Genomic DNA, 13,048 nt, shown 5'->3' on the forward strand with positions numbered 1-13,048 from the left:
GAGCGCTGTACAAATGACTGAATAAATAAATAAGTCTGTTGTCTGTGTTTTGCTTCATGATGCTTTCACACATATCAATCTCCTTAAGGACATAAAGCAAGACTCAGTAGAATCAACATCTGTGGTAATGGCTAGTTTGTTAATTGAGAAGCGGATCGTTTAAATCTAGTCCCTAGTGACCTCCGCATAGAACAGCAGGCCATTCAGGATCTTCTGATCCAATCTCCGATGTGTTTTGACACGAGCCAGGAAGGGTAAAAGTCATGTAGCAATATATCCATATCACCCTAGGAAAAGTCATAAACTTAAGGCCCTACCAGATCCCGGAAGCCTGAAGGGAAATGATCGTTCAGTCGGTGGAGGAGATGCTGGCTGAGGATATCATAGAAAACTCTAGGAGCCCATAGTCCTCGTCAATAGTCCTGGTTGCAAAACCAGATTTGTCATAGCGGTTTTGTTTTGACTTTCGCAAGCCAAAAGTGGTATCCCAGTTCGATAACTATCCAATGCCCAGAACTGACAACCTCATCAATCGACTGGGCGCCGCCAAGTTTATCTCCACGATTGATCTAGCTAAGGGCTATTGGCAGGTTCCTTTGAAACCTGGTGATAAAGAAAACACAGCCTCCTCCACCCTTAGAGGACTGTTTCACTTTAAGGTTCTAACCTTTGGGCTCCACAGAGCACCAGCAACCGTTCAAAGGTTGATGGACCAAATCCTACAACTCTACTCTAACTTTTGCAAGATCTATTTAGACAACATCTTCATACACAGTAAGAGATGGGAAGAACATGTCGCACCTATATCAAATAATTTGAGTCGTGTGTAGCACCGACTGACCACCAACCCAAAGAAGTGGCACATGGCGCAGTTGGCTTCTTTTCTTTGTTGATAACTGTATGGTCCAGCCACAACTTGAAAAAGTAAAGGCAGTCAGGGAGACCCCTTCACCTAGGACCAAGATATACCTGATGGCCTTTTTAGGACTTGTAGGGTTTTATAGAAGATTCATACCCAATTTCTCTTCCATAACTTCCTGTCTGTCTGACTGACATGCTGAGGAATGCAGAGCCACAGATAATTGAATGGGGAAAAGAAGAACATGCCTGATTTGACTCTCGGAAAACAATCCTTTGTAGTGAGCTCATTCATGTGACGCATTTCAAGGTGTCATCACTATTTCTAGACGGCAGACCCCTTTTCATGAGTCCAGGGAGGTGTATTGCTCTCCTCTGAAAAGTGCACGGAACAACCATAAATCACCAATGCAATTATAGAGCAAATACTTCAACCCATAAACAGACGGACACAATAACTCACAGCCACGCACTCTTTAGAAGATAATCAGCTCTTTACGGCTATTTATTCAAAGATTACAAGTACATAGAAATAACTCCTAAAACTAACATGGACATAGATCACAGAAGAAGTAAAGAAGTCAAAAGAAATACATCACCATGAGCGTAATTCTTGTCCTCATCTCGTCCAGAAGCGGCTGGATGACTCCGGGGGCAGCCAGGAAGAGAGTGCTACAGCTCACAGGAAGGCCAGATGGAGCGTCCTTCTCTGGCTGAAGTCTCACCTGACCCCTCTGGGTTTCCGCATATATAGGAACTCCACAAAAGGGAAGTTCATTCTCGAACCTTCTGGAATTGCCCCTGCGCAGTTGAGGAACAGCCGTCGGTTGCCAGCTGGGTCAATCGAGAGCTCCCCCCAAGGAACGAAGGGCGTCCTTGCTCGAAAAACATGCTCCACGGAGAACAGTAGCAAGTCATAACAACGTTAGCTTTTCCCAGCAGAAATGGCCTTGACTGCACACCAAGTTTGAAAACGCATGTTTGTCTCAGCACTGTGAATCTAACACTTCAGCAAAATGTCTGCAGCCTTTCACTGCGGAGTGAAGTAAATATCCAACATGGCTCTGAGCGCTCCCAGAATGCATAGCGCGCCCGCGCCATTTTGAACCAAGCAGAAAATAAGCAGAACACTTCCACCCTTTGGATATTTATCCTACGAAACCTACGAAATGTTAAAGCTAAATTGGGAATACATTGAAGGCAACAACAACAAGCAATTATAATAGACAGAATAATAAAAATGCAAGCACAAACATAACGTAGTGTACCCCCAATATCAGTACAAAATAACCAATCCCACCAGTTCTCATTATGATCTTGAGACACTTGAGAAATGAGATCCCTCAAACCTCGAATATGACTTTCAATGGATCGTGAGTGGTCACTCAAATTGAAGCAACACATACCTTCAAAGGCATTACACCCTAAATTATGTTTCAGCAATAAGTAATCAACAGCAGCTCTGTTCTGCAAAGTAGCTTTTCTAATAACTTGACTATCAAGGAGTAATTCTTCTAAAGCTTGCGAAGTATGATTAAGACTTTTAACTACTAAACACGCTAGTTTCATCAAAGATTTGTAACCTCCAGCAGCTAAACCCCAAACACCTACTAATGAAAGGGTTAATGCTAAAACCTCAGCTTCTGATGGCAAATGTACATGTGAATCACAGTCAGTCCCATAGATTCAAAGGTTGACCTTTTACCTCGAGTTATTGCTGAGTGTAAAGGAAACATCATTAGTCCTAATCGAGTCAAAGCACATGGACCTCCAGAAATGTTAGCTGGAATATAAGTATATGTAATGTTACCACATGAAAAGAGCCATCCTGGTGGGAGTTTCACATGATTCAAATGACTAGCAGTTATCACTGTATGATTGCAAGACATAGTGTTATTTACACTGGTGCATTTGCGTGACATTCGTGAACACAGTCTCCTCTCGAATGTGGTATGATTGTATTGATCGGTCAACTCTATTTGTCTGCATTTACCAATTTCTTGTGCTTTGCACGTCATAATATAACACACATCACCTTGGGTTACGTTGTACGTGATCACACGTGTCAAATTTCTCCACTTCTTGTCAGTTTCTTGGCAGAACCGGCAGTACTCGTAGACTGAAAAAGATTGTCTAATGTCTGAGTCTTGAACTAAAGAATCATTATGTGTGACGCCGAAAATATGCTTTAAAACCAGAACAGGTGTCGGCACCGCTACTAAACATGTAGTCAATAAAGCTTCAGCATTGGGCACATCAGATAAACAAAAGTGTGATATATTCAGTACTTGCTGTGCCAAATAGATACACATATTTTCTTCTTGAGTAATCATAGGAGAGTGTTTCCTCCGTCCTACAAAGGGCTCCTGCACAACTGGCATCAAGGTTGTTTTCACTTGCTCCGGATGTGTTTGTCGCAATGCATGGATCAATGTCTTTGGTCTGGCGGGCTTGTCGGCACTGGCATAGGGTTGCTTGGGGACAACATTATTCATCACTATCAGTATCCCCTTGATCACTGGCACAGATGTGACATTTTTTGCCGGTGACAGAAGATTTTTTAACCCGTCCAAATGGAGTCCATTTAGTGCCATAGTCACACCAACCAGACCCAGGATCTACAAAGCAAACCCAGAAAAGAGATATCAGTGTTGCACATCACTCTCTTAGGTAACATTTGTCTGCGGGTACATATCGCCATTTCCTTCTACCAGGCCCCATTACTAAAACCACTTGATTTTTGCCTGATGCAATGACATCTGCTGGCACTGGTGGACCACTTGGCTGTTCCACCCACACCTTTGCACCCGGTACCATGCTGTCTGAAGAGCCAAAACCGCGATCCCCACGGGTAGTTAACACTGTAGGAGGCTCCCCTTTCTTAATCATGGACAACTTAATAGGAATGACTATCAATTGGGCCACTCGATCACCCTTGTGGATTGATAACAATTGATCCCCACTATTCATTAGGATGACTTTAATCTCGCCTTGGTAATCAGCATCAATTACCCCTCCCAACACTTGAACTCCCTTCAATGCTAGGCCAAATCTAGGGGCAATCCATCCCATATGCTCTGGGGGAATCTGTACTCCAATCCCTGTTTCAAAAACAACTATTCCTCTTGGATCTAATCTGATTTCTTCATTAGAATGCAAGTCTACCCCTGCTGACTCTGGAGTTGCTCGATAGGGAGCTAAAGAACCTGGTGTAATTTCCCAGTACAATAGTGTCTCTCTGACTGAATTGGGCTGAACCTGCAAAGTAGGAGCCATTAATCGCATCAAAGGAGTTTCATGTTCATACACAGTCCTATTGTTCAACACTTGCACCGCATCAAACCCACGATCACGCCAGCCTGCCAAACTGCCGTCTCCAGATTTGCGCAACTGTTCTTTCAGTAACCCAATCATTCGTTCAATTAGCCCTGCTGCAGCTGAGTGGTAGGGAATATGATAAACCGACTCAATGCTCTTTTCCTGACAAAACTCCTGGACTAATTTGCCTTTGAAATGTGACTCATTGTCACTTTGAATCTGCAAAGGTACTCCATAATGTAATATGATCTGATCTAACAATCTGATAGTGTTCAATTGGGTTGCATGTTTGCACGGCAAAACCATCAAATATCCTGAGTATGTATCTACAATAGTGAATGCATACTGACAACCTCTGCGGATTGGCATAGGACCGATATAATCAATCTGCCAAATTTGACCTGGTAATTTTCCTCTTCTCAATGTGCCTCGAACATTTTGAGGTATAGGTCTATGTAATTGGTGTCGGCACACGGGACATTGCAAAATAATTGTTTTCACTAGTTCTAAAGGAAGACTGATGCCTCGAGCTTGTGCCCACCTGATAGTAGCCTTTTCTCCAAGGTGCCCACATTTCTGATGGGCCCATTTGGCCAAACCCTCCATATCGTCTTCCCGAGCCTCTGCATCCACTGAGGCAATCTTGGTGTGTTCATCTGCAACAGAATTAAACCAACGTTCTAATGAATCTGTGGCACAATGCGCGTCCACATGATATACAGTGACTTCACTTTGTAACAACATTTCTGTAATATCTTGCCACAGTTCTTTTCCCCACAACTCTTTTGAATTAATCTTCCATCCATTCTTTTGCCAAGTTGGCAACCACACTGCCAATCCATTCGCCACTGACCATGAATCTGTTTACACATAACATTGACCAGGGGTCTCTTGTTTCAATGCTTGATAAACTGCGTAAAGTTCTGCGAACTGACTCCTCTTTCCTTTCCCTGTCGTTGTCAACATCTTTTTGGTTTTGGGATTGTACGACACTGCTTTCCAGTAACGCTCAGTTCCCACGTATCGGGCTGAACCATCCGTGAACCAAGCATGCTCTGTTTGTTCCACGGTCAAATCGCTGTAAGGTACTCCCCATTTCACGGGAGACTCACGTTTTTCAGGCACCTCCGGTGGTATGTAATCTGAGGGCGGTATGTTGGCTACTTGCTCATGTAATTTTGCCACTCCACCCTTTCCTGATTTGGCTCTGTCTTGAATGTACCATTTCCATTTAATTATGCTGGCTTCTTGAGCATGTCCTATTCTATGTGTTTTAGGAGAGCTCAGTACCCATTGCATGATTGGTATTTCTGGCCTCATCAATACATCATGGCCCACCGTCATTTGCTCAGTATCAACAAGAGCCCAATAACATGCCAGCAATTGCTTCTCAAATGGAGTATATGAGTTACCAGCATCGGGCAACTTACGACTCCAAAACCCTAATGGCACACGTTTCCTGTCTTGTTTCTGCCACACACTCCAGTTAGCATAATTGTCTTGCACAGACACATTTAACTCCACTTCATCTTCCTTCAAGGGCCATAAATCAAGCACCTGCTGCAAGGTGTCTTTCGCCATCTCAAAGGCTCTCTGCTGCTCTTCCCCCACTGAAACTCATATTTCTTTCGTGTCACCTTGTAGAGGGGGGCCAATATCTGCCCTAAATGCGGAATGTGCTGTCTCCAAAACCCAAACAGTCCTATAAACTGCTGAGCTTGCTTTTTGTTCGTTGGAGTGGTGAATTCAAGTATTTTCTGTCGAGCTTTTGGCACCATTTCTCGATGCCCATGATGCCACTGAATCCCTAGAAATATCACTGTTTCAGCTGGACCTTGAATTTTACTCGGATTAATCTCCCACCCTTCCTTTTTCAATCCTTCCGTAAGGACATCCAACTGACTTTGCACGCTCTGCTCATCCTTGCCCTGAATCAAACTGTCATCAATGTAATGAGAGATTTGTATGTCAGGTTTACACGTTATCTTGTCTAAGTGCTCTGCCACCAGCCGGTGACAGATAGTCGGACTGTGCATGTACCCCATGGGTAGTCTCGTGAAAGTGTACTGACGTCCACCCCACGTAAATGCAAACTGTTCTTGACACTCATCAGCAATTGGCACGGTGAAAAATTAATTAGCTAAATCTATCACTGCATACCAAGTCCCCTCAAACTTTTGGACATTTTCAATCAAAGTAATGGCATCTGGGACTGCAGGTACTAAGGGAGGAGTATGTTTATTAAACTCCCTGTAATCCACTGTCATCCTCCACGACCCATCCCCCTTTTTAATGGGCCAGAGCGGATTGTTCCATGATGTGGTAATGGGGCGTAATAAACCCGCCTCCACGTACTCTTTAATGGTGTTGGAAATGTCCTTGTGCCCCTAGGAATGCGGTATTGTTTCATTGCTACCCGCTTGGTTGCAACTGGCACTTGCACTGGGAGCATCTTCAATTTGCCTACAGTAATGGGGGTACAAATCAATGCACTCACCCCAAACTGGTACGTTTTACCGCTAAGTCCCAAGGTTAGCCCTTCCAAAATGTCAAAGCCAATTATATACTCAGGTATCGGGACAATCAACACTTGGTATTTCTGCCTCTTTAAATTGCCTATTTTCATCTCCACTCGCGTTTACACTGCGGGGGTCTCCTTTCCCCCTAAACCTGTGATCGTAAACTGTTTGCCTTTAAATCGTGTCGGATTACCATAAATCAAAGAGGCCTCCGCCCCGATGTCTATTAATGCTCGCACCCCTTGTGTATTTCCTGGCCCCCAAAAAAATCTTAACATCAACATGAGGCCACCTATCCACTTTTATGCGGGCAGACACTGCCGGAGCTTGGCCGAAGCCCTAGTCAAACTTCGAAAGAGTGTGACTTGACTCCGCCTCTAGCATTGCACTCACCACCTTTCTCAAATCAGCGTATGCCGGCTGGAACGGGGAAGGTGTCCCCATAGACCCTTCATCTTGTTCTTCTGCAGGGGGAGCAGAAGGTGAGGCATCCCCCTGTTGCGTGGTGACTACTTGTTTCTTAACCTGTTTATAGCGCTCTTTTGCTGCAAGTCCTCGTTTTTTGTATAATTCATACATTACTCTGGTTTTAATGCCATCAATTTTTTCATGTGGCACACCATCTTTTAACAAAGCCAAAAACATGTCTTTTCGGGACACTCAGGAGTCTCTGCTATCTTGCCGCCTGCCTTCAGTTCTTCTCTCACTACGCCCCTCTCTCTCCAGTGGCTTGTTATCACTCTTGTCCCAATCCCCCAAATCTGCAAGTTGCCTAATGGCATCTGCTACCTCATCAGTAGCCTTGCCCGTCATACCTACGAGCAAAGTCATAATGATACTTTTGTATGCGGGTGCCGCAGTTCTAATCACCATGTTGCGAGTTGAAACTGAGAGCGGCACGGCTCCCATGTGATCAGAAGCATCTATGTGAATCGCCTCTTTCATAGCATGCTCTCTGACTTTTTGAATTGCTTCTCTCAATGTATACCACTTTGTTTCTTCACTAGGCCAGTCTGTGGTAATGGGGTATTTACGGTTACATGCTTGGGCTATCAGGTGCAACAAAGAAACCTGCGTATCTTGACGTATTTGCATCAGGGGGCGGTCCTGCTCTTAGGACCTCCTGTACATTGGTGTCAATTGACAGGGGTAAAAAACACGGTGAATCAGTAGAATCTACCAACAACCCTGCAGCACCCCCATCTAGCAATCTCACCACCCATGTCAATAAAGCTTCCCCTGATTTTTGCCTCAAACGGGTAATCATTTCCCCAACCTCCTGTTGTGTGTAATCTTCCAGCTTGATTAAATCCACCATACCACCACCAGGATTCTGCGGGTGTGGTCCGGCTCGCAGCCTTCTAACAGGCTTTGCCGCCACTGTTTTCTGTTTCACCTCTGGTTTGGGGTCAGACTCTTCTGCAGAACTACTTTCTAGACTGGTCGAATAAAAAATATCACCATCCCATTTGTCTGGATCCCAGTCTGCGCCAGCTGTAGCGATTAAAGTTGCCACCTTTCTTTTGTTGACCCCTCCCCGTCTTTTCCTATACTTATAATGAGCTACTCTGACTGCTGCCCTCTCGGCCACCGCCTGATATGTGTTGGCCTTATCTTTAAACAGTTTCATTTCAATCTGCTGCATTAACACAGTCTGCCGTTCTGCAGCTAGCTCTCTCTCTCTAATCTCAAAACCTCATTTTTCATATCCATTTGCCTCTGATGTATTTTCCTATAAGCATGCAAAAGAACCCAACCTCGTCTGCCCAATGCCACACATTCTTTACCACGTTCTACTGAAACTTGTTGCAAGCATGCAATCACATCTGCGGGATCGGCATCCCCCAATCCTTGATCCCAGGTCTCACTTAGCCCGGAACCACAGGCCCATGCCTGAGCCAATTTGTCATATGGACTCTTAGTCCAGCCTGGAATGATAACATCAGAGCATTCACCGCCAGCGGGAACACTCTTTTTCCTGAACAAACTATTCATTACTGCAAAATGGTACAAAACCTCTTGATATCTATTTTTTTTCTTTTCTCACTGCAATCACTCCCACAAGCACGCACACACCAGCAAGGGAAGAGAAAAAAAAACAGCTTAACACAGTTCAACACTCACTGCCAACTTACTTTCGCTTGCAAGATAACCGAAGCCTATCTATGTTCAAACAGATTCTGGAATATTTGGAACACTTCATCACAAATAATCCTGCGTACAGCGCCATAATGTATTGCTCTCCTCTGAAAAGTGCACGGAACAACCATAAATCACCAATGCAATTATAGAGCAAATACTTCAACCCATAAACAGACGGACACAATAATTCACAGCCACACACTCTTTAGAAGATAATCAGCTCTTTACGGCTATTTATTCAAAGATTACAAGTACATAGAAATAACTCATAAAACTAACATGGACATAGATCACAGAAGAAGTAAAGAAGTCAAAAGAAATACATCACCGTGAGAGTAATTCTTGTCCTCATTTCGTCCAGAAGCGGCTGGAAGACTCCGGGGCAGCCAGGAAGAGAGTGCTACAGCTCACAGGAAGGCCAGACGGAGCGTCCTTCTCTGGCTGAAGTCTCACCTGACCCCTCTAGGTTTCTGCATATATAGGAACTCCACAAAAGGGGAGTTCATTCTCGAACCTTCTGGAATTGCACCTGCGCAGTTGAGGAACAGCCATCGGTTGTCAGCTGGGTCAATCGAGAGCTTCCACCAAGGAACGCAGGGCCTCCCTGCTCTAAAAACATGCTCCACGGAGAACAGTAGCAAGTCATAACAACGTTAGCTTTTCCCAGCAGAAATGGCCTTGACTGCATACCAAGTTTGAAAAAGCATGTTTGTCTCAGCATTGTGAATCTAACACTTCAGCAAAATGTGTGCAGCCTTTCACTGCGGAGTGAAGTAAGTATCCAACATGGCTCTGAGCGCTCCCAGAATGCATTGCGCGCCCGCGCCATTTTGAACCAAGCATAAATTAAGCAGAACAGGAGGTGAGGCCGCTAACCCGATAGTCCTCCTGGGGGTGGTGCTCAGCAGGAGGATCCCATGGGGACGGAGAACCCCATTGAGATTGTTGACCAGCTTGGGAGCACACAATGGGCCTCATTATGATACTGGCGGTAGCCGTGCCGCTCAATTTTTTCCTGCCGCCCACGAATTGGCAATTACTTGGTCATTACGACCTTGCTGGACCTGGTAATTGCCCATTCCCGTGCTCTGGAAAAATTGCTCCCCATTTCCATTTGAGCCCCATAGGGCTCAATGGGAATGGGGAGGTCGGATGCACCGGCACCATTCAGAATGGTGCCGTTGCATCTGACATGCCCTGCTCGCGGGTGTCGGTACGCCCACCAGGCCAGTCCTGGCGGGCGGGAAGGCACCTGCGAGCAGAACTCGTATTTTGCCGGTCCGGTAACAACGGTAACGGTAGCTTACCGGTATCATTGTTAGCGGACTGGCAAACTTATAATGAAGCCCAATATCCCTTCCCCCCCTTCGACTTTCCTTAAGATCCATCCTTCTCCACATTACCTGAAACTCCCATGTATTGTTGCAGTACATCCCAGGGAGTAACTACTGGGATGAGGAAGAGGCCACAAGTAATGATGATTACTAACACGAATGACGATACGTTCTCCAGCCTTTGCAGCAACCTGATTGGTCCGCTGTTATTCAAAGGCAGAGAGGGAAGCAAAGGATGGCATCTTCGTTCTGGGTCCGGCGTGGATTGTGAGAGGCTCCAGGTAAACAGAGATCAGCCAGAATGAGAAACAGACGGGGTCCAAGAGAGAACAGCACTCGCAGAGGGCTCACACCATGCTTACCGGTGACCAGAGCTGCTGGAGTGCACTGGGACTGACACCTTACAGAGGAAGATGCACACAGAAGACCGACGAGGGCACTAGAGAGCATGGAAAGCCACCAAAGCTCCTGGGAGACCCGCAAACAACCGGAGACATGAAGGGGGCAAGAGGCTCGAGGCAAGGCTCGCAACGAGGCAGAGTAATCATGTGAAGAGGGTCTTGGACTCACAGTAGAAGAATAAATAACGAGCATTGACAACTTTGTGTATTTAAGCAGCACGCACAGACCTTGGCAGGGGAGTAAACCAAGGCTGTAGCATATAAGGAAAAGAGACTGTGAGAACTAGCAAGTGAAGGGGGCCTGGGACCCACGCTGGTGAAATGTCCCACAACGAGTAAACAAGAGGAATATAAACGTTACGAATACAAGAGAGTTTCGCAGACCTTGGCAGGAAAGTGAACCAAACCTGCTGCTTGAAGGAGAGCTGGGAAGCTAACCAAATCAAAGGAGTCTGGGACCAATACAGGGACAAAGGCCCCAAACCATAATATCAAGAAACACGAAGCAAGCAAATACAAGGGACACTCAGAGAATTTGGCAGGAGAGTAATCCAAGTCTGTGGGGGAATGAGAAAATCAAATACCCTACTTGGCAGGAGAGTAGACCAAGGAGGAGGTACTGAGAAAGGGTCTGGCACCCTCAAGAAGGCTTGGGAAAGGTGCCAGGCCAACCCTCCTTGTCACAGGGGCTGAGAGTCAAATATACCAGATAAAGACACGGCTGATCACTACATACATAGCAACCATGAGATGAATGCGAGAAAGACTCTGGGGAAAGGGAATCAACCATTCAGTGTTATGGAAATCTTGCTTACTTTCTACACCTTTTTGGAATTTTTGTTTTTGGCCTACGAGGTCAGCCTGCAGGTTGGCAGTCAAGAGACATTTCCCTTTTCACCTTATGTTAAGTTTTAATGTGAGGGATAGATTAGGATTTGGACACAGGACGGGGAACTTTACTTTGAACTTTCTGACACAGACAGTTTCATTAGCTAGTTTTGTTGTGGCAGGGGAACCCCTCTTAGAGGTAGGGCTACTTCGCATTTCCTCCAGCCCCTCCCTTATTTTGTGGTTAGTAGCAGTCTTTGCCAATCAGCATGCCACCCTTGTATCTGCCTCTTACTCATGGACCCTCACAATATATATATATATATATATATATATATATATATATGGCAGATTTGGTACTTTATCCGGATAAAGGTCTCTGTGGGCCAACGCAGAGGCTCTGTCCATCTTCACAGCCCAGCCATTCACATATACTCATGCACTGTATACACCCATTGAAAATAAAAAGAGATATTATGGAGGGCAGTAAACATAAATGTCTTATCTGAGTATTCAGCTGCAGTGAAGTGAAAGGCCAAAATCTAAATTCCACGTGGCATGGTCCAGATGTTTCCTGCCATATGTGTGGGAGTGGGGCTGAGGGGTGGGTATGGCGATCAGATAAGAGCCTAGGCCGCCTGTCTCCTGTTGCTGGTGTGATCATTAAGAGCTCAAGAACACATCCATCATAAAACATGGTGGGGGAGAGAGAGCCGAAAGGGGAAGGATGTTTTCTGCAAAAATGCAGCCAGTTCCACTTCATGGGAAAAGGGACATAGAAAATGTAGGCCACATGTTAAAATGTGGAGAGTCACCTAGGTCTGTGAGGAGAAAAGGAGTGAACATTGAGCAGTGGAAAGGAATGTAGTGGGAAGGTGTCCTTTCGGTGTATGCATAAAAGGAATTGCTGAATTAATTTGGAATCATAGACGAGAGCTAAACATGTTGGGACTGGCAGTATTCCAAATTCCTACCATTGATGAAGCTAAAATCCTTAATGGGGTAATTCCTTTAACCATTATAAGTAAAAACAATCATGCATCTATGGACAAGGTAGATAATTTAACGGATAAGGCAGTCTTGGCACAGTCGGTTGCTATTTCCGCTGTATCTAAAGATTGGTCCTGGCTACCGACAATATTGGGGAATCGAAAGGAGGAAACAACTACAGAACACTCGTAGTAGCAAAAAGCTCCTTCGAGTGATATCATGGAATTCATGTGGCCTGAAAAACTTAAAAATTTGGGCAACTAGATATGCCGCGCATGAGCTTGTTGATATTGTGTTATGCCAGGAAACCATGACTCTTAAACCATTCGAAATCAGAGGCTTTACAGCATACTCAAAACCTGCAACACGAGTACATAGAGGGAGACCATCAGGGGGGATCTCCATTTTGGTAAACACTGCTCTGATGTACTCCCTGTTATCAACCGTTATAACTACATCCTATATTGCAATTGTAATTAAGACAGGACTATCTTCTATGGACTATGTTTTAATAGTATCAGTATACTTTAACCCATTAGGTACCGCAGTGGACTCTTTACTGAAAGATCTGGATACCCTGCTTGATGAAGTTTTTTGTAAGTGGTCTAATGTACAAATAATCATAGGAGGAGATTTTAATTCAAATTGTATTGAAACT

At 45.0% G+C, this 13,048-nt stretch overlaps 1 protein-coding gene across 5 annotated transcripts in view; it reads right to left on the reverse strand.

Moving 5' to 3' along the window:
- LOC138503604 (L-lactate dehydrogenase B chain-like) overlaps nt 1-13,048 on the reverse strand; it is a 595,281-nt gene that overhangs the window by 295,496 nt on the left and 286,737 nt on the right. For 3 of the 5 annotated variants that reach the window (XM_069623456.1, XM_069623458.1, XM_069623457.1), the window contains one exon: nt 1,340-3,476. The exons of 1 other annotated variant lie outside the window; for it this stretch is intronic. In XM_069623456.1, coding sequence (XP_069479557.1) covers nt 2,487-3,476 — 990 coding nt within the window. In that variant the 3' untranslated portion in view covers nt 1,340-2,486. Of the gene's footprint in view, nt 1-1,339; nt 3,477-4,717; nt 4,876-13,048 lie in introns of those variants that run through there. One more of the 5 variants, XM_069623459.1, reaches the window with a different exon arrangement.

Source organism: Ambystoma mexicanum, chromosome 11 (genome assembly GCF_040938575.1).
Source record: "Ambystoma mexicanum isolate Mex_15411 chromosome 11, UKY_AmexF1_1, whole genome shotgun sequence".
Taxonomy (NCBI): Eukaryota; Metazoa; Chordata; class Amphibia; order Caudata; family Ambystomatidae; genus Ambystoma; species Ambystoma mexicanum.